Source organism: Gavialis gangeticus, unplaced genomic scaffold, assembly GCF_001723915.1.
Source record: "Gavialis gangeticus isolate Ggan-Ray unplaced genomic scaffold, GavGan_comp1, whole genome shotgun sequence".
In the NCBI taxonomy this organism is placed as follows: domain Eukaryota; kingdom Metazoa; phylum Chordata; order Crocodylia; family Gavialidae; genus Gavialis; species Gavialis gangeticus.
Window position 1 is genome coordinate 15,881,101 of NW_017729033.1, and position 18,400 is coordinate 15,899,500.

Genomic DNA, 18,400 nt, shown 5'->3' on the forward strand with positions numbered 1-18,400 from the left:
GGGGGGGGGGGTTCATTTCCATTCCTTTCTTTTATTCTTTTTTTTCGTGTGTGTGTGTGTGTGTGTGTGTGTGTGTAGTTTGGGCTGCTGGAAAGCTGGGCTGTAGTTTTTAATTGTACGAAGGTAGATCCCTCCTTTTTTTTGGTAATATCGTGGTGTGTGCATTTGTAAACCCAGAAGGAGATGACTAGACTAACCTTATACTTTTGACTGCCTCACACCACTTAGACTGATTTAAGTGGTGTTTGGGCGGGGGTGGGGGTCGTTGTAGTGATATTAACTGTTCATCTGCAGTGGTTATCTCCATCAGCACAAGGAAGACTTCTGATATAGTTATGCTAATGCCTTAAAAATCAAGTGATCATTACTATTTATTATTTATATTGCCGTAGTGCCCAGAGACCTCAAACAAGCCTGTATGAATATGTGAACTAAGGGATCTCTCAGTCTTAAAACAAGCAATTCAGTTAAGAGTAGGCAAGGGGGGGTTATAATATGTTTATATATTTGATATATATTTTTATGTAAGTCAATCTAATCTGGATTTATCAGTAAACATTGCCTTGCCCCAAATGCCTCTTGACATAAGTGTCTCAATGCTGGCTGAACCTTGCAGGTTTGACATTGCTGTTTGGTCTTGAAATGGGATTTGAAGGAGGCAAGGATAGATCAGCATGGAGAGCACTCCATGTATAGGGGGCTGATGGAAGAAAGCATGCAGGCTTTAATAAGAAGAGAGTGAATAAATGGGCAGTTAGGTTAGTTGTTAGTTACAGCTACGGTCTTTTTTGTTTGTAATCTAAGACTGTATTTAGTACATTTTTTCCTTAATAATACCAAGCCCTGGAATTTGACTTTCTACATGTGCTTTTACACATGATCCATAACACAGGATAGAAACAGTCAGTGTAATTCTCATTTCCTTCCAGCCTGAGTATGACATGCACTCCAACAACCTTGCCTTCTCTAGCACGTAGCAATAATTGCACTTGGTTAAATTTATCAAACCTACCAAACAAAACACTTTAGTGCATATGCAGTTCTCCCAATAGGCAAAGGATGACAAAGAACAAACATGCATGATAGATGTTAGATATATCTCCAATGCACTACAGGCAGTCACATACTGCAGTCATGATGGTTGTGTAAAAATCGATATGGAATAAATTAGTCAGTTCTTCATTAGGATAAAAATACACCTAAAGAAAGGCAAGTTCTTTTTTACTGAAGCAGCAGATATCCAGTAAATAGTCACTCTTTCCTTTTGAAGTCACTTATGCATGTTGGTATTTCTTTTAGAAGTTTGTTTCTCCCAGTGAATATCTCTGTTGTATGCACAAAGGAAAAATGGACTGGGGTATAGTGGGTCCTGCTTTGAGCAGGCAGTTGGACTAGATGATTTCCTGAGGTCCTTTCCAACCCTCATTTTCTATGATTCTATGACTCCTTTGGTAGTGGTTAAATGTACTGCTTTAAGGGGTGTATAACCAACACCCCTGCTTTAAGACACCAATTCAAGAAAGAATCCTTATTCAGGAAAGCTTTTCAGTATGTAAGAATGAATGAATGAGTGTAAGGGTTTTTCTGAATCAGCCAAGATTTGTATGTCGCTGGGCCCAATTTGATAGTTATGGAATGGCACAGTGAAGTTCACTGAAATTTTTCTGATTTTACACAGGAAGCTTTGTGTATTCTACTATGTACAAGTCTTGTTGGGCTTTTATTTTTAAAAATGATTTTGATTAAGGGTATATCCACCTGTAATAGGTTCCAGTTTTCTAAACCAGTAAATATCTGAATAGAGCTAACTTACTTAAAAATTATGTGTGCGCGTGTGTATACACGTGTGTGTGTGTGTGCAGAGACAAAAAAATTACAATAATTAACCCATAGATAATTTTGACAACTTTATATAGCTAGCCTTGCATAGTCTAGAGTGTGTTTGATCAGCTAAGCAATGATGGAACTTTAAATCCCAGGTCAAAAGTCTGATATGACTGGAATCTCTTAATTGCAGCATTACACCTTCCACTTTAAATATGTTCTTACTGTTCTGTAGGAAGTTGAACAGTTTTAAGGCTCTTTTCTCCTCTCTGCTGCACCTGAATAAACAATAAAAACTGAGCAGCTCCTCAAATTAACTTTTTATGTTGTGTAATAAAACAGAGATGTAAAACACAACCACTGAAATTCATAACATAGTACTCCAAAATGTCACATTGTAGAAAGTAATTTTATTCCTTTTGATTTCTCTTTGCAAAAATTAAAGTATTTCCCAGCAAAATTAATTTCCAGTTCAGATACCCTTTTTTATCGTAAGCAAAATGTTGTTGTTCTACTGAAATCTTATAGATTTTGTGCCAAGGGCTAAGCTTCTTGGAGACTGAATAGTTATGTGTTGCAACCAAAAAATAATGTCAATAATGAATAACATATAGAGCTGGGGTTGACATGGAACTGTTTGGATGGAGGGAGAATTGGACAAGTCGGTTTGAATCGCCATGTGTAAGATGAAATGTAAATTTGTTAAAAGAATTTAGGTGATTAGGTAACTGGAGTGTGAAGATATAACCCATTAGGGGTGTCATGCCAAATTAGCATTACCAGACTTTTAACGACCTCCCATTTGTATAATCCTTATTTACACTTGCACCTGATGTCTGTAGTAGGACAAGAGGCCAGGCATCTTGCAGTATTGTAGAGCCATTCTAATTGCGCTGTGCTGTTGGAGAAGAGTGTAAAATAGCTGGTTAAGTAGGTTTTATCTGGAAAATGCATGCATTCAGATGTAAAGAATTGAAGACTATGAAAGTAGATGGTGCTACTTTGCTACTGGGGTTTTTTTGTTGTTGTTTTTTTGATTTTCTGCTTTGGAAATAGTCATCACTTCTACTTTTGACCAGGAATGCTGCTAACAAGGTGAAAACTAGGGCTCTATTCATTTAAAAACAAGTCTGTGCTTCTACCTTACATAAAATGGTAATAGCAGCTCTTGGCAGATGTTAATATAATGAATGGCACAGTCAGAATCTGAGGAATTTTATGCTTCATCCCAAAAAATCCTGTTCCTGTCAGGCACAGTGCAGCATCAGGTCTGGGACACATACTATACATTTAATTTAAAGTGCAATACAAACCAGCCACAAAGATGTTCCACATTCTGTTGAACATGTTAAATATGGAACATCTTTGTGGCTGACTTGCCATTTTATCATGCCGTAAATTGGCTGAATGTGTAATGTTGCAATTTATGGAACAATTAATACGTTAATCATGCTTCACACGAGAAAGTTTATGTGCACCGTTCAGTCAGCTTCTTAAAAGCTGAGGAAAGTTTCTATTAGAATCATTTCTTTAAAAAAGCAAAACAATCTTATTGCATTAGCTTTTCACCCTGGCATTAAAAGTTTGGAAAAAGAGTACCATTAAGTAAGTAGTAGTTGGACTGTAACTACAGGCTATTGGTCTACAGTCTCTTCTCTACGGCAAGAGAGAAAAGGTGCTTGTAGCAGACTCAGGCAATCTGCCCGGTGTCAGAGGTCTCTTAGTGGTTGGACCCACCTGCTTACAATTCCTGGTCTCTGCTTTGCGTCCTGTCTCTCACCTGCAATGACTTGATCTTTAATGTTTTTTCTTAATTAGGGAGGTTGTTTGCAGAGACCAGGTTGCCTCTTCCTAGGTGTCTTTGCCTGGTGTGCTATCCTCCAGGTTTCTCTGTCCTGAACTCTCCAGGCTGGGCCTTGCCTTTTAAGGCCCCAGGGGCCTTAGGGGCAATAATTGTGAGGTCCAGGCACCCCCATGCCTGCAGATGTTATTAGCTATCATTCCCAGGAGGCACCTTGCCTCAATCTGTCCTACTCGGGCCTCCAAGCACTTGCTGGGGTATTGGCCTTCCCAGGCTTCTGCTCCCTCTTTCTAGCTGGGCTCCCTCAGCCTAGGCCCAATGCACCAGGGCTTGATTCATGAGCTCCAGGCCTCTCGGACTCTGTCCCTGACCCTAGTTTCTCCCCTCCTGGGCTATGGGCCCTGGCTTCTGGCCAGATCTAGCGTACACCCTACCCTGGTCGGATACTAAGCCTTGGTGCACCCCACCAGCACCTCACTGTGGCCTCTACATTCACCCCTACAGCCACACCCAGTCCACCAGGCTTAACTTTAACATAAAAGTAAGCTGCAGCCTTAACAAAGTCTTCCCTCTGGGAACAATACAGCAAAGAAAAGGAAAAGTGCTAGGGCTTTAACAGAAGTCTTCTCACTAAGTAAACACACATCACAAGAGGGGGTGAGCCACACTAGTGTGCTGCCCCTGAGCTCTCAGCCGCTGGGCCACTGGGGTTCCCAGTGCCCATAACACAAGAGCTGCCAGGTCTCTGCCCTTCCCACTTCCCTCTCTCTCTCCCTCTTTCTACCCCTCTTCTGATGGCCTCTGGGAAGGGTTTTTTATGTGACCAAGAGCCTCTTTCCCCTGCCAATTGCCTGCCTGTTCTCATGCTGGTTCAGGGTATTTAATCTCTTAATTAAAGGGCAGCCTCTGTTCCTGTTGCTCCATTCTTGTAAAGGACCCTAGCATGAGTCCTTCCCTTTCAGACTGACTGCTCCGATCCCTTTCTCTTTCCCTCTCAGCTGAGTAACAGAGTTAGGGTCCCTTGTTATACAGCTCTTCAAGTATTTGAAGACTGCTGTCATGTTCTTTCTTAAGCACCTTTTCGCAAGCTGACCATGCCCAGCTCCTTCAGCCTCTCCTCATATGACTTACCTTCCAAGCCCTCGATCATCTTTGTTTCCCACCTCTGGACCCTCTTAACTTCTCCACTTCGGTTTTAACCAGAACTGCACACAGTGGTGGAAAAATCTAACGCAGGGTTGTTCTTTGTAGTACATTTTGCTAGTGTTTGGATAATTTTTTTGGTCCAGTCTAGTTCAGAAGCCCTTGAGAGACTGTACTATTGTCATTTCCTCCTGCTTTATTTTTCAGAAATACTATAGCATCAGTACGTATCTACTCACAGACTTGCATACTAGCCCATAGTAAAGACATCAGTTAAAAGGAAAGACTAATATCTGGACAGTGGTACGATTTCAGCGATGGTATGGTCAAATCCACATGCACTTCCTTCTGTGGCATCTGACCACAATAGCCAGGCTCTTGTACATAACATCCAATAAAATATATGAAAGCTATACAATTTACTAGTCCAACTCTTGCCTCTCCCTGCTCCTCTTCTTTTTTAGACGCTGTTGAGTTGGATAGCTAGAAAGCAGGAAAACAGCATGAGTAATTACAGTATAGAGCAATAGTTCTGCTTTCTAATCTTACATCTGAACTAAAATCCTACTGTAGAAGTTGTTAATAGTAGCAGTATAAAAGATTTAAGGCAAAACATGGCATGAAGATATAACATGGAAACAAACATTCATGAACTGGAATGAAAATCATTTCTTTTTAGCTACAAGGAAATATTTTCATGTACTGTTTCACACTTGTCTCTTCTCTCTTATAGAGAGCTCTGCCAGACTTATCTGATATAGAATGCCCATCTTACATTAAACAATTTTGACTGTTATAACAATGCAAAAGAACCAAAGTTCTGATCTCTGTCACAGCATTACAAAAAAACCCCTACTTTGCATATATTTCAAGGTGTTAATTACAGCAAGGTAAGATGAGTATATAGGCCTTTGCTGAGCGGCCCCAGGTCAAGCTGGTGGGGCTAGCTCAGTGGTGGCTTCAGCCTCACCTACCCCACCGGGGGTAACCTGCACGCCAAATAGCACATGGCATGGGCATTCCCCAGGGACACCACTAGTGGTGGCACAAGGTGCGCTGCCACTAGTTGTCCTTGGGGAACCAAATGTCCACGCTTGTCTGGACGTGGCCTAGGGCTCCATGGACAGCAGTTGTTGTGAGCTTTCTACCACTATATTAGATGTGTTTAAGGTTACTGACATGTCCCTCACCTCTCATAGGGAAAAGTTAAAATACTTGAGTTAAAACATGCTGATTAAAAAGATGAAGACCAAGGACTAGCTCCTTTTTTATCTTTCAGATGTACAAGTGGTGTTTACAAAGATGTAGCTGTCTAAATCACTAAGCATAATTCTGTTTTGCCCTGTGCAGTAGCCTGAAAGTCTAGATCCTTACGCTCCTCCATTTTAAGCTCTGTGCTTCTAGATTTGGCCTTGCTCAGAAGTGACCCAGAATATCCACCGTAAGGTAAGGTGCTTGCCCAAGACATCAGAGACCTAAGGTGTAGGCCTGCCTCACTGAGAGAGGGATCTCATATCTGAGTAGTGCCCAGTCACCAGGCCACCCTGACTGTTGGAGTCAACAGGGAGAGATTTATGTGGCTGAGGTATAGCAAGGCAAGAGAGTCTGGCACTTTGGTCCAGTGAGGTGGGTACTGCCCTGGGAAGGAGCTCTTGCTCCTAGTGCTGGTTATACATTTTGGCTTGGGCTGCTGTGGTCAGAGAGTAGGCTTCTTTGCATGATATTCCACTGCTCGTAAAGCCCTTCCAGTGGGGCTGTGATGTATCCCCCCATACCCTGCTACTTGGAAACTTCAGGGTAGTCCTCATTACAGAGCTTCTGCATACAGGAAAGTCTGCTGGAAGATTTTACTGCCAAACATTAACAAAAAATGGCATGCTCCTGTGTTTGGAGATAGGAAAAGAAAGCTTCATGGTTTGTGCGTAGCAAAACTCAAGGTCTCTGACTTTCATTTCAGAAAAACAAAACCCACAATATTCACTATTTTTTCAGGCCTCTGTCCACCCTACCTGGGGGCATCAGCTACTCTCCGTTTTCAAACCTCTCCTGGAATTGCTCTTCTTTCATGACCTCTGTCACCACTCATTCACCTTTAAGAAGAAGGCTGAGTGAGCACGCTAATTGTTGTTGATGCATTTGTTTTCAGATCTGTCTTTTTACTATAGGTTGGAGTTGTCTCTAACATGCACTGATGCAACTCCGTGGGCTCACATCCTACCCTCTCTTACCAAAGTGCAATCCAGAATAGTGCCATTACTTAAATGATGGCATTTACTTCAGATTTACCCCAGTGTAAGTCATGCCTTTGGAATGAAGTAGTGGATAAAAAGCCTAGACACCACTGGGCATAGGAGCAGGGCAGGGCAGCACAAAGTTAGGCTTTCTCTTGTTCTCTCGTGACTCTTCTTCCAGGCTCCCAGTGGGCAAGCCTCAATGGGAAGGCATGAAGGATGCTTTCTCCCATACTTTGGTGGTTGGAGCAAATGTGGGAGATGTGTGTTCAAACCTCTTGAGGCAGAGGGGAACTTGGGCAAGTGCTCTAACCACCGGCCTGCTAGAGTAGAAGTTGTTGTTGACTTCATGCTGAAGTTGAGATTATTGCCTATTAGGCAGCTGAACTGGTTCAGGTAGTTGTCTTCTCCTTACACTATGTCAAAACTGGGCATGTGCTAAGGCTCCCCATCAAAAGGATGGAGGACTGTGCATCTCTACAGCTGAAAGGAGGAATAGCCTTCCTGTCCTCGGTCATGTTTGCCTGAGACAAGCAGCAGGAAAGTGGTAGGACAGGTTCTGTCCCTGAATATTCCTTTTCAGGCCCCGATTCATTAAACTGCATTCGTAAGCATCTGTCCCAGATCAGGATGGTTTCTTGGAACAAGACAGCAGGAATAATCAACCTGGGGAATTTTTCTCGAGTAACTATTTGTGCGTGGTCACGCCTACAGGAAACATTTTATTCGGTGAGTAAAATATCTTTTGGGGGCAGGGGGTCCTCCCGTTATCATCATGGTTAAGAATAGATGGATCATATTGTGCCTGGGCTGCTGTATTTTCCTGCCAGTTCTGCAAGGCTGTGTGTGTTTATGTGAATGCTACACACTTGGCCTGAAGAAAACTCCATAAAATGTGAAATAGGAATTAAATATCAAATTCCTTCAGGAAAGTTGCAGTCCATAGTACTTGTTTATATTCTGTATCTGTTTTCTCAGTTAAACGTAGGTGCATCTGAAGGAGTTAGATTTAGTCTAAATCCACACAGCTGAGGAATCCTGTGCTCTTTCTTTCTCATTTCTTTCTCTGAATTTTCACTGAGGGGCTTTTATCTACCCCTAATCCCACCATTTCTGTCAGGACATAATCTCTTTCTCAAATTTACATTTTAATTACAAGGCCAGCTGAACTAGCTAAAATCAATAATGTCAGCATTCAGCAGCCTAACTTTCAGCTGAAACCCCAGCCTCTCTATTTCCTACTATCGATTTATCTCTTGAACACTGTCTACTTTATTGCTTCAGGCAAATAGGTGCCATTTGGTCAATTTAAACAAAAAGGGGGATTTGAACATTTTTATGATTCTTTCTCAAAGTAAGTATTGGAACAAATTTGAACCCAGAGACTGGACTTACACTTGACAAAATCCAAGGAGTGCCTAATTCAGTAGAAGTCTTTTACTTCTTGCATCACAATGTGTTTATAATACAAACGGAAATGTTTTACATGTCCCAGGAATGCTATCTGCTTTGGGGATTCTTGCTGTTATTTTGGCAGCAAAACTAATTTTATAAACAAATGTTAAACAGGGCACTTCTTAAAACTATTGGTGTTTTTAATACATTAGCAGTGTATTTACCCTTGGCTGTCTTGCTTTCAATGGTTTAAAATAACAATTCAATGAAAAATATTTTGTTCTTGTAACCCTGGAGAGTTCTCATATTGATCGTTTGGTTGTGATATTATCTATCTGAAATGTCACATTGTTTGTGCATCTCTTCTGCCTTTCCTCTTTGTGTGTTTGTGTGTCTGTATAACTCAAGATGATAAGTGAGCAATTATGCTGTAAATATTCCGTGTAGGAAATCAATTGGGATGGGGGGAGTAAAAGTATTTTGGCTGAAGATATACATTCTCAGGAGGAAAAAGAGCTATCTGCTTTTTTTTTTTTTAAAGATAATGTAAATAAAAGTACTCTCAAAATTGTAGATTTTTGTCCTTTAAAAAAAAATCTGAATGAAAATTGTTCCTGTCCTGTGCATAGTTCATCAAAAAGTATATCTGTTATAACTGTTAATATATTATAAATAAATTATAACTGGGGGAAGTAAATAGTTCTAAACTGAGCCTTCTCTTATTGGATGAGTTGAGTTTTTCTGTAGTACAAAGCAACAATCAGAAAGCTTCTACCCGCTGCTAGTTGTGGTAATTATGATGGAAGTTGTATATGATTGAAGTTATTCCATCTTCCTATCTAAACCTTGTGAGTTCAGAATTGTTCTCGTCAGTGGGCGCATCTACATGTGTGCTTCTACGGGCATTAGCTTATTTTAATGTGCATTAAAGTACAAAAAACCCATGCTGTTTTGCAAACGTGCATTAAAATAGGCTAATGTGCATTTTTCTAGTACTTCAGAATGGAGGGCATTTTTACACATGCTTGGGAGTGGGAGGGGGGAAAGGGGGCAGCACTTTTACTCAGAGGGGCTTCGACTGCTGCTCTAATTAGAGTCGCAGGGTCTTATGTATTAGCCTTCCTGCACTTGAAAATGGTGGCCAGGGCACTTGAGCTAAAGTTTGTTCGATGAGCTATAGTTCATGTGCCCCCACTGCCATTTTTAAGCACGGGAACGCTGATACACAAGACAGAAAGCTGCTGGAGTGCAATAATTGCCATGTTCCATTAGACTCAGTCAACTCTGCTGTGGCGTGCTGGAATTCCAGTGTGTCAGAGCAGCCTCGCTGCTCATGTATAGGTACCTGGAGGTTCGAGATTTAATGTGCATTACCTAAAGCACATTAATTGAACATGTAGACATGTCCTGAAGTGCTGTTTTTAATTAAATTTCAGTGTTGAGTCTGTATCAGGTTCTTTAAAAGACTGTTCCACAGCCTAATGGGCTTCACTGTTAAGATCCTTTCTCCTTGATATTTAGCTTAGATTTTCTTCTGCTCATTTTCATCCTATTACTTTTAATTATCCATACTGTTATCTATGGTTTTTCAGCCAGTTTTCAGTCCATTTTGCAATGCTTATATCAAAGCAAATGAGTACGTTTTTATGGTTGTTAAGGTCCTCACATCAAACACGTTCACCAGACCATCATCCAAAGTATGCTGAGTGTGTACCATGTTTGTTGCTTCCTGTTGACAAATGAAAGGTGTGGTAGGAGGTAGGAAGGAGTGAGAGAGTGGTGCCATAGTTTTTTCTGTTGCCATCCAGCAATGCATCTGTCGCATTCAGTAACAGACACTAGTGCATTAGTTTCAATTCTGTAGTAGGTTTCTCCAACTTGAGAGTCTTGTTAGAGCTTTTCTGGTTCTGGAGATAAGGTTTTTCTCAGATGTGCAGCTTGGCACGTGCATACACAATTTACCAGCAAACTCTCTGTATGCCTGAAGAAGGGTGTTTGTGCCCATAAGCTTGTAAAGAACAATTTTCTAACAAAAGGTAACATGTCTGCCCAAAGAACCTTGTCTACCCACTGCCTTTGTCGCTTCTACGATAAAGTACTTGGAGTGACCCTTAAAGAGAATCTGGAAGCTCCGTCTAGTACAGAATGGAGCAGCCTGCTTTCTCGACTGCATGGGCTTCTGCAAGTGGCACCTGAGAGACTGATGGAGAGAGGAACAAGCATTTTTTTAGCCTACTTCGTCAGATACTATGATTGGATTTGTAGAAAGAAAAAATTTTAAAATAGAGAGGAATTTAAATACAAAGGGAAAGCCTAGGGGGAGGGGACATAATGTCAGAGTTCTGCCCTGATGGCTTATTCAGTTCTGATGCAATGTGGAGCCTTAGTGATTTTCTCCAAATTTGTTGAATGTGGGATCTAGTTATAGAAGGAATTAATTCTATTCCAAGTCCTCTCATCACTGTTGAGACATGATGCGGGATCTTGTTTTTCAGTTTCTGTATATAACAGGCTGCTCTCTCACCCTTGCCTACTGGTTTCACTTTTCCCCATTTTCACTGTGCAGATTTCCTATGTTTTGGGTGCGTATGATTTTGTTTTGGGAGGTTTGCTATTTTAGGCCAACAGAGTTTGTATAACGCTTCTGAGAAGTACTCTGGTAATTGTTACACAGCAAATACAAAGTATACAGTGGGCTTTATTTGTTTGTTTTTTTTTCCCCATCATCTTCACAAAGGTAGCACAACCTTTGTGAAGACAAATTAATGGAGCTACACTAGCACCAGATATGGATTCAAGGCATGCCACAAGTGGGAAGGGAGTTGAAAATCCTAACCAATGTGAAAGCAAATGTGGGATGTTTTCCAAATGAAGACTTCAATGGTTTGCTCAGTTTCATTCCTATAGAGCAATAGACTTTTGTTTGTTCTTTTACAAGCTTGTATTTCAGGTCACTTATCTTATACAAAAGCTTCCTTTATTTGTTGTAAAGGTGAAAACGTTATATGCTGGGTAGCTTGTTGGTGATCAGATTTGCCTGTAGTGGCTAGTTGCCATTGAGAATAAGTGCTTGTTCCTACCAGCTAATGGAGCTGCTGCTTTAGCTCAGTTGCAGAGGTCTGTGCTAGCTGACAGGAGGGTTTATCTAATCATACCATTCCAATTTAAACCAAGTGTCTAATCTGTCTGCATAAAACCATTCTGTTTCTTTCATCACTGTAGCGTCTCTTTTCTTCCTGAAGATCTGTCCCTGGTGCTGACTCAGCAACTAGTTCGTGCCTCCAGAAAACAGCAGATCCTCACTTCCTTCTGAGTGTTGTGAGGATCCTGCTTTCTGCCTTATAACCTTGTAGGCATTTAGGTGTATATGCTTAGGGCATGCCTGTATTATACCACTCGCCATGTGCAGTGATGCCATGCTCTGTATGTGCTGCCTTGTGATCAGAAGCGGTGCTGTAGTGCCATAGAGCAGGCAGGCTATTTGACTGTGCCCCTCTGAGCTAGTTAATCCAGGCATTTCAGGGAGTAGTTGTTCTGTGATAAGTGTGCTCCTACTGGTATTTGTGTGTCTGTATCCTTTCGGTGATGGTCTGCTGAGGTCCCTTTCAACCATATTACCTATTAATCTATTTTTTCACTGAAAGCTCATTCTGGTGCAGAGTTCTTGGCTAGTTTTACCCACATATTTACCATAAGGACATTTGGTGCACTAGATCAGATGTACGATCTTTTGGGAAAAGGACTTAGAAGATTCATTGATTCTGTTGAATTCATTGTTAGGTGAGTGGGGTGTTGAGTATTTTAACAATGGAGATGTCTTGATACGTTTTACATCTATTGTTAAGGCAAAGTTGCATCCCATTAGATGTCTATTGAACAGAGGAAGTTTGCTTCTGGTGATGGGTTGGGTAACATCAGGGGGTTGTTTGAAAGCCAGGAGTGGATGGCCTGGGAATACTTCTCCAAAGGTCTGATCTTTATCAAGTGTAGGCTCTGATTGTTTGATGATTCTTCTAATTGTTTCAAGAGTGGGGAGGTAAGTGACCACTAGGAGTGTGTTGTTGCACAGTTTTGAGGGGGTATTTTAGGGGTGCACTGATAAAGATTTTTTTACCTGATACCAATGGCTGATTTATTAACCAGCCATATTGGCTGATACCGATCCAATAGCCGATATGCAGTCCGGCAGCTTGGAGAGCAGCATCTGGGCAGTAAGTCTGGGGTGGGGAGGGGCGTGGGGAAGGAAAGGGGCATAGGGAGGGCAGATCGAGGCCTCTAAGGTGAGGGAGGGAATGGGGAAGGGGCAAGTGCTCCCCAGCTGGAGCAGAGTGGGGCACAGGCCAGAGTCACGGGCAGCTCATGCAGGAGGGGGTGGGAGCTCCTGTTGTTGCATGCATCCCTGGAAGAGGCAAGGGGGGTATGTGCCCCCCAGATCTGTGTGTGGGGCAAGGACAGGCTGTCGGCTCAAGGAAAGGGGCTTCGCCAGCCTCTTCCCAGTGGGGGGGCAGCACTAGGAGGGGGAGCTATGGGGTGGGCTACAGTTTGCTATAATCACATGCCCTACCCTGGCCCAGCCCCCCTGCCAGGAAGAGGCTGGTGCAGACTGCCCACCCTCACCCTGTGCACAAATCTGGGAGGGCACATGCCCCCATGCCTCCCCCAGGGGTGTGCATAGTGGTAGGGGCCACCCCCCACCCCACCTTCTAGATGAACCACCCACAGATCTGTCCTGTGCCCTGCCCCACCCTGCCCTGGCTGGGCAGCGCCTGCCCCTGCCCTGTTCCCTCACTCACTATGGGGACTTTGATCTGCCCGCCCCCCCCCCAACTTACCAGCCAGACGCTGCTCTCCAAGCTGCTGGACTGCATTCCTGGCCATGTGCATGCTGTGTCTGCGTGCGTGCTCGCGGCATTTATCGGTGACATTATTGGCCACATTGGCCAAAAAAAGACAATTGCCGATAATGTCAATTTTTCTTTTATTGGTGCCAATATGATATGGGACTGATATATTGGTGCACCTCTAGTTTTAGTAACAAGTTACTGTAGGGCAGTGGTTTTCAGCCTCTGATCCCCAGACCTCTGGGGTCCACAAACTGTCAAAGGATCTGAGAAAGACGACTGTGATGAATCAAAGGTATGTGAATACCCACACTTACAATTCAGAGGGGTCCACACCTCTATTTGAAATTTTTTAGGGGTCCGCGAATGAAAAAAGGTTGAAAAACCACTGCTGTAGAATATGTGGGTGTCTCTTTCAAAGATATGGTCTACTTATGGGCTTTTTTTGTGGTTGTAGGGGACAGGACTAGGAACAACAGCCTTTCCCCTAGCTCTCTAGGGGAAATTTAGGTTGGGAATGAGGAGGAACTTTCTGACTATGAGGGCGGTCAAGCATTGGAACAGGCTACTTAGAGAAGTTGTGGAATCCCCATCCTTGGAAGCTTTCAAAACAGGTTGAACAGACATTTGGCTGGTGGTTTAGTCAGGGATGACCCTGCCTTGAGCAGGGGGCTTGAAATGACTTTGTGAGGTCCCTTCCAGCCCTACTTTCTTATGATTTCCATTTTTCAGCTGGAGTGTTCTAGTTGAATAAAGACATATTTCAGAATGCTTTTCATTCAGAAGCTTGTCTGAGTCTATCCCAACCATGCAGTTGGTCCAATAAGAGAGATGGCCTGCAAAAATCCTTGTCTCTTGCATAATTCCTGGACCATCACGGTTATAACATCACTCCAACGCTACAAAAACACAGTATAGCAATTCAAACAAATCTCTAATTTAAATTTCCTTTCCAGGTTGTAAGTAACATCACTCTTTAGTCATACAGTACGCTGCCACAAGAATGTTTTACTGCAGATATAGTCCAAATATTTGTTTCTACCGGAATAAGTCTTTTGTAGTAAATGTAGTCCCATCTACTAGTACTTGTATTGGTAAGGTAAATGATTGATGCTGCTGCACTGGAAAGTAGTGAAATAGTTGTTATACCCCCATCTCCTTCACCAGCATTCCCAAACAATGATTCTGGAATAGTTGTAAGATGTCATGTCTAAAACTTTTGTTTTTCTCCTCTTAAATATGCTGTTCTTTTTTGTAGGGCTAGATCCACTGTTGCCTCCAAAACCAATAGGAAAAAAACCAGCAGGGGGGTCAAGTTTTCTGAGCTCCCAGTCCCAGCCAAAAAGGAATGAAGAGGAACTCGATCCAACATGTGCAGCGGCAACACTGAAACTTCTACGAGATAAGCTACCTCAGTTCCCACTCCTAGACCCCAGGTCGTGATCATTTTATTTTTTTTTAGAAACATCACTGTCTTCCTGGCTTTGTTAGTTACAACAGTATTCCCCCAAGGTATATCCACAGATAAGGCAAGCTACAATACAATGCTGCTTACTTGCATTTTAAATTAAAATTTCTTTATGCTCAGATGTGCATACATTGATTGGACCTCTGGCCTTTGCTGATCATTATTTAGAGAATCTTCAGCAAATCTTTTCATGTGGATCCTGTCCAAAAATAATAATTCTTTTCACTGGGGGAATGGTTTGGTTTGCCAGGGAATGGCTTGGTTTGCCACCGAGCAGATAATAATTTTAAGGCTAGGTTAGAAGATAAATAGTTTCAAAACCCTCAGATTGCCTAGTAACTTACTGAGTGATAAATACCATCTTTTGAAGTCTGTCATTTTGTTTTCAAAGAACTGGCTTTGTCAGTCCCATTCAGAGCTTGCTGTAATTCCAGTCCTGCATATGATTTAGCAGTAGATTGATATAAGCCATGCTTGCAAGTGTGTGATGGTGGACTCCTGCATTAGCTGTAATTGCAGTAACTTGTTAATGTTTTGATGTCTCCAAAAGTGACACTTACAGTAGAAAACACTAGCAGCCTGACATAAATTATTCACCGCCCTCCCCCCCACACGCACCTTTTTTTCAACTTAGAAACTGAAACGTGAAGTTTGCCATCCCTGTACTGATTAAATTCTCCAAAGAGCCTAGGAAGTACAGCGCTTTCCCTTTGTGAAAATGCAAGTGACTAAGAGCATCATTGTGCGGGCAACTGAACTGCTTAGGCGCTGCATGGTAATGCTTCCATATTTGGGGACAAATAAAATTGTTATCCAACACTACATAACTAGTACTATTAGCTTGAATTGTCATTCCTCTAGTTAGTTATTAGCTAACAATTTAATGATGAACCAAATCTCTTTACACTAAGATACTAGAAGGTATGGTGTTTGGGTGGAGAGGAAAACTTCACACCTGCCCGTGTCTCATTTTTCTTTATTAATGAATTTTTATTCTTCTATAATTTGGGACATCAGCAACACCACTGATTCCATGTTTATATTAGCTGAGCATCCCAAAGGTGCAAGTGTATAAGATGGAACACAGTGAACAGAAAAAAAGGATGTTGCAGCCCGTTTAACTACAATACAAACATGGACATAAATCTACAGAAGCAAGACAATTCTAAATTAAGTTTGCAACACCATCCTTGCTGTAGCTTCTGTTATAGTACATCATGTATGATCCATTGCTGCATCACGTATAGACCTTTAGGCTCCTGCAAGACTGGGAAAATATGTTTTTAGCCAGCATGAGCGGAGTGTACAGATAAGCTTAACTGTATATTACTCTGGACTTGTACTACAGTATTTGCAGGCTATAGCCTGAAAAAACAAATCCAGTAGAAGCAGTGGAAGTCCTAGTGGATCTAAGCTAATGCAAGTGTTGGTGTGAAAGGTTAATCAAAGCGGAGAAACAGTTGTGATCGTTATTGCTCTCTATTGACTTTTTATAATCTTTCTCCAGTGTGTCTGCAAGTACTGAGCCAACAGCTTCAGGAGAGCCTGACAGTAAGGCAACAAAACAAGAAGAAGAGAGAGCTAAAGCTCCTATCATACCTTTTGGATTAGATCTTTACTACTGGGGACAGGACCAGCCAACTGCTGGGAAGATTCTCAAGTAAATATATTGATGTTTCTTTTAAGATTAAAAAAAAAAAAATGACTAAAGTTGTGGTGTTGTGAAGTGAGGTGAACTTTATTTCCTTTCCAGTATTGTTTTCCATAAACATCCTGGCAAATTCTAATGTTAACATTATACCTATTTTGAGAAGTTCAGATTTTAATTAAGATGCAAACCTTGCTGGGGTTATTTGACCCCAGCAGTCGTTCCTGCCCACAGTAGTGGGGGCTGGACCCAATGAGCTCATGAGGTCTCTCTTCCATCCCTATACTTCTCTGAGTCTGTGAACTATCCCTTTACCTTTCAAAGCGTATGCTTCCCCTTGTCTCATGGACTGTTTGTTAACCATCTCTATTATGGGAGCACCTAGTCCAGCTTGGCATTATGTCCCAGTGCTAGCCCAACTAAATGCCTTAAGCACAAAGCACATCGCTCTTCCTACTGGAGAAGGTACTGTGGTTTCTTATATACAAAGTGGTTGCTAGCTTTGTGACGGGATCTGCAGTACTGTGAAAAGGGTTTACATTTGCCCTTTAGCTATTTCGTTTCTAGCTGACAATTCTGTCCATTGAGGTCCATTCAAAACACTAATATTTATTGTAAAAAGTTGGTATTCAAAGTTCTGCTTCCATGTTTGGCTCGCAAGGCAGTTCCTGAACAGGCATGGGGAGAGATCCATACATTCTTTAGTAGAGAATGCATAGATTTCAGTATCTGTTGCAGACATTGCCTCCCAAAGCATCATAGACCTCTAGGCCCAGTACATCTGACAGTCAGTTTAAAGTAGAAAACTTGAGTGTGAGGCTGGGTTTGCCGGTCAAGAAGGCAAACTCTGATATACTCAGTGGTATTACCGTAACTTTGAGGTTTTCTTACTAAAGCAAAAAAGCTTAATCACAATTGACTTGTGTTGGAGGCCTGTAGTAATAACACTGTACAAACAAACCGTAAACAGTGCTGCAGCCTGAAACCCAGGGGAAGTATAGAAACCATAGAAAATATCACTCACTTCTCCACATATGCATATAGAGAAAAATCAGCTTTCTTGGCACAGGTTCTTTTGTTCCAATCTGCGTCTTGGAGGGTGGTGCCATCACATTTTCTCTTTTCATCCCCACTTCCTAGAAGAACAGCAAACTCCATTTTCTGCTCTTCCCCTCTCATCTTTCTGGTGCCTTCCTGGACATACATTTAGATGGTTTTGATGTATTATCTTGTGTCACAATTCGCCCAAATTTGACTAAACTCTTAAAGACAGTTCAGAAAATAGCAACAGGACTGGCAGTGCCTGTGATCCAAATCAGGGAAAACACTGTATGGATTTTGTATTACTAGGAGGTAATGGAGGGGTCACTGCAGAGAGTGAAATTTGACACAGCATGGGGCTTTAACGCACCGACTGCAAAATCTGTGGCCTGTCCGGTGATGTAGATTCTTCAAAGCCTATAAAATGGTTAAGGTTTTCAGCAAGGCTTTAAGAACCATTTGTCTGTGATACCGCCCAAACTGTGGTAAGGCTTTATTTTACATTGCAAATGAGTTATTCAAGTCATAAGTGAAATCAAAAGCATATTTCACTGCCTGTCTGCCTAGTGCTGTACTGTTTTATTTTTATGCTTCCTAATAAAATAGAGGGCACACTTCTGAACCTTATAGCCTATAACCACAGATATGCCAATCTAACCAAAGATAATTTAAGTAACTGCACGCACACAATAGCACTGACATCTGGGTAGAATATATTTACTGAAAAATTAGGATAGGCATTGGCTGGTTCCTTTGACTTTCTCTGTAGTTAGAAATCAATGCAATGCACTGAAAAATAAAAGAAGGGACATATGCAGCATTTCTACAAATTTCATAGTTTCTAGGGTCGGAAGGGACCTGAGCAGATCATCTAGTCCGACCCCGCCATGGCAGGAAAGAGTACTGGGGTCAAATGACCCCAGTAAGGTGGTCATCCAACCTCCTCTTAAAAACCCCCAGGGTGGGAGCCTGCACCACCTCACTTGGAAGCTGGTTCCAGACCCTAGC

General features: G+C 41.9%; 1 protein-coding gene across 1 annotated transcript in view; it reads left to right on the forward strand.

The window, feature by feature from the left end:
• The window catches only part of UVSSA (UV stimulated scaffold protein A), an 83,584-nt gene that overhangs the window by 43,555 nt on the left and 21,629 nt on the right, over positions 1-18,400 (forward strand). Inside the window, exons 9-10 of the mRNA XM_019526246.1 lie at positions 14,494-14,671; positions 16,211-16,363. Of these exons, the coding sequence (XP_019381791.1) occupies positions 14,494-14,671; positions 16,211-16,363 (331 nt within the window). The remainder of the gene's footprint in view (positions 1-14,493; positions 14,672-16,210; positions 16,364-18,400) is intronic.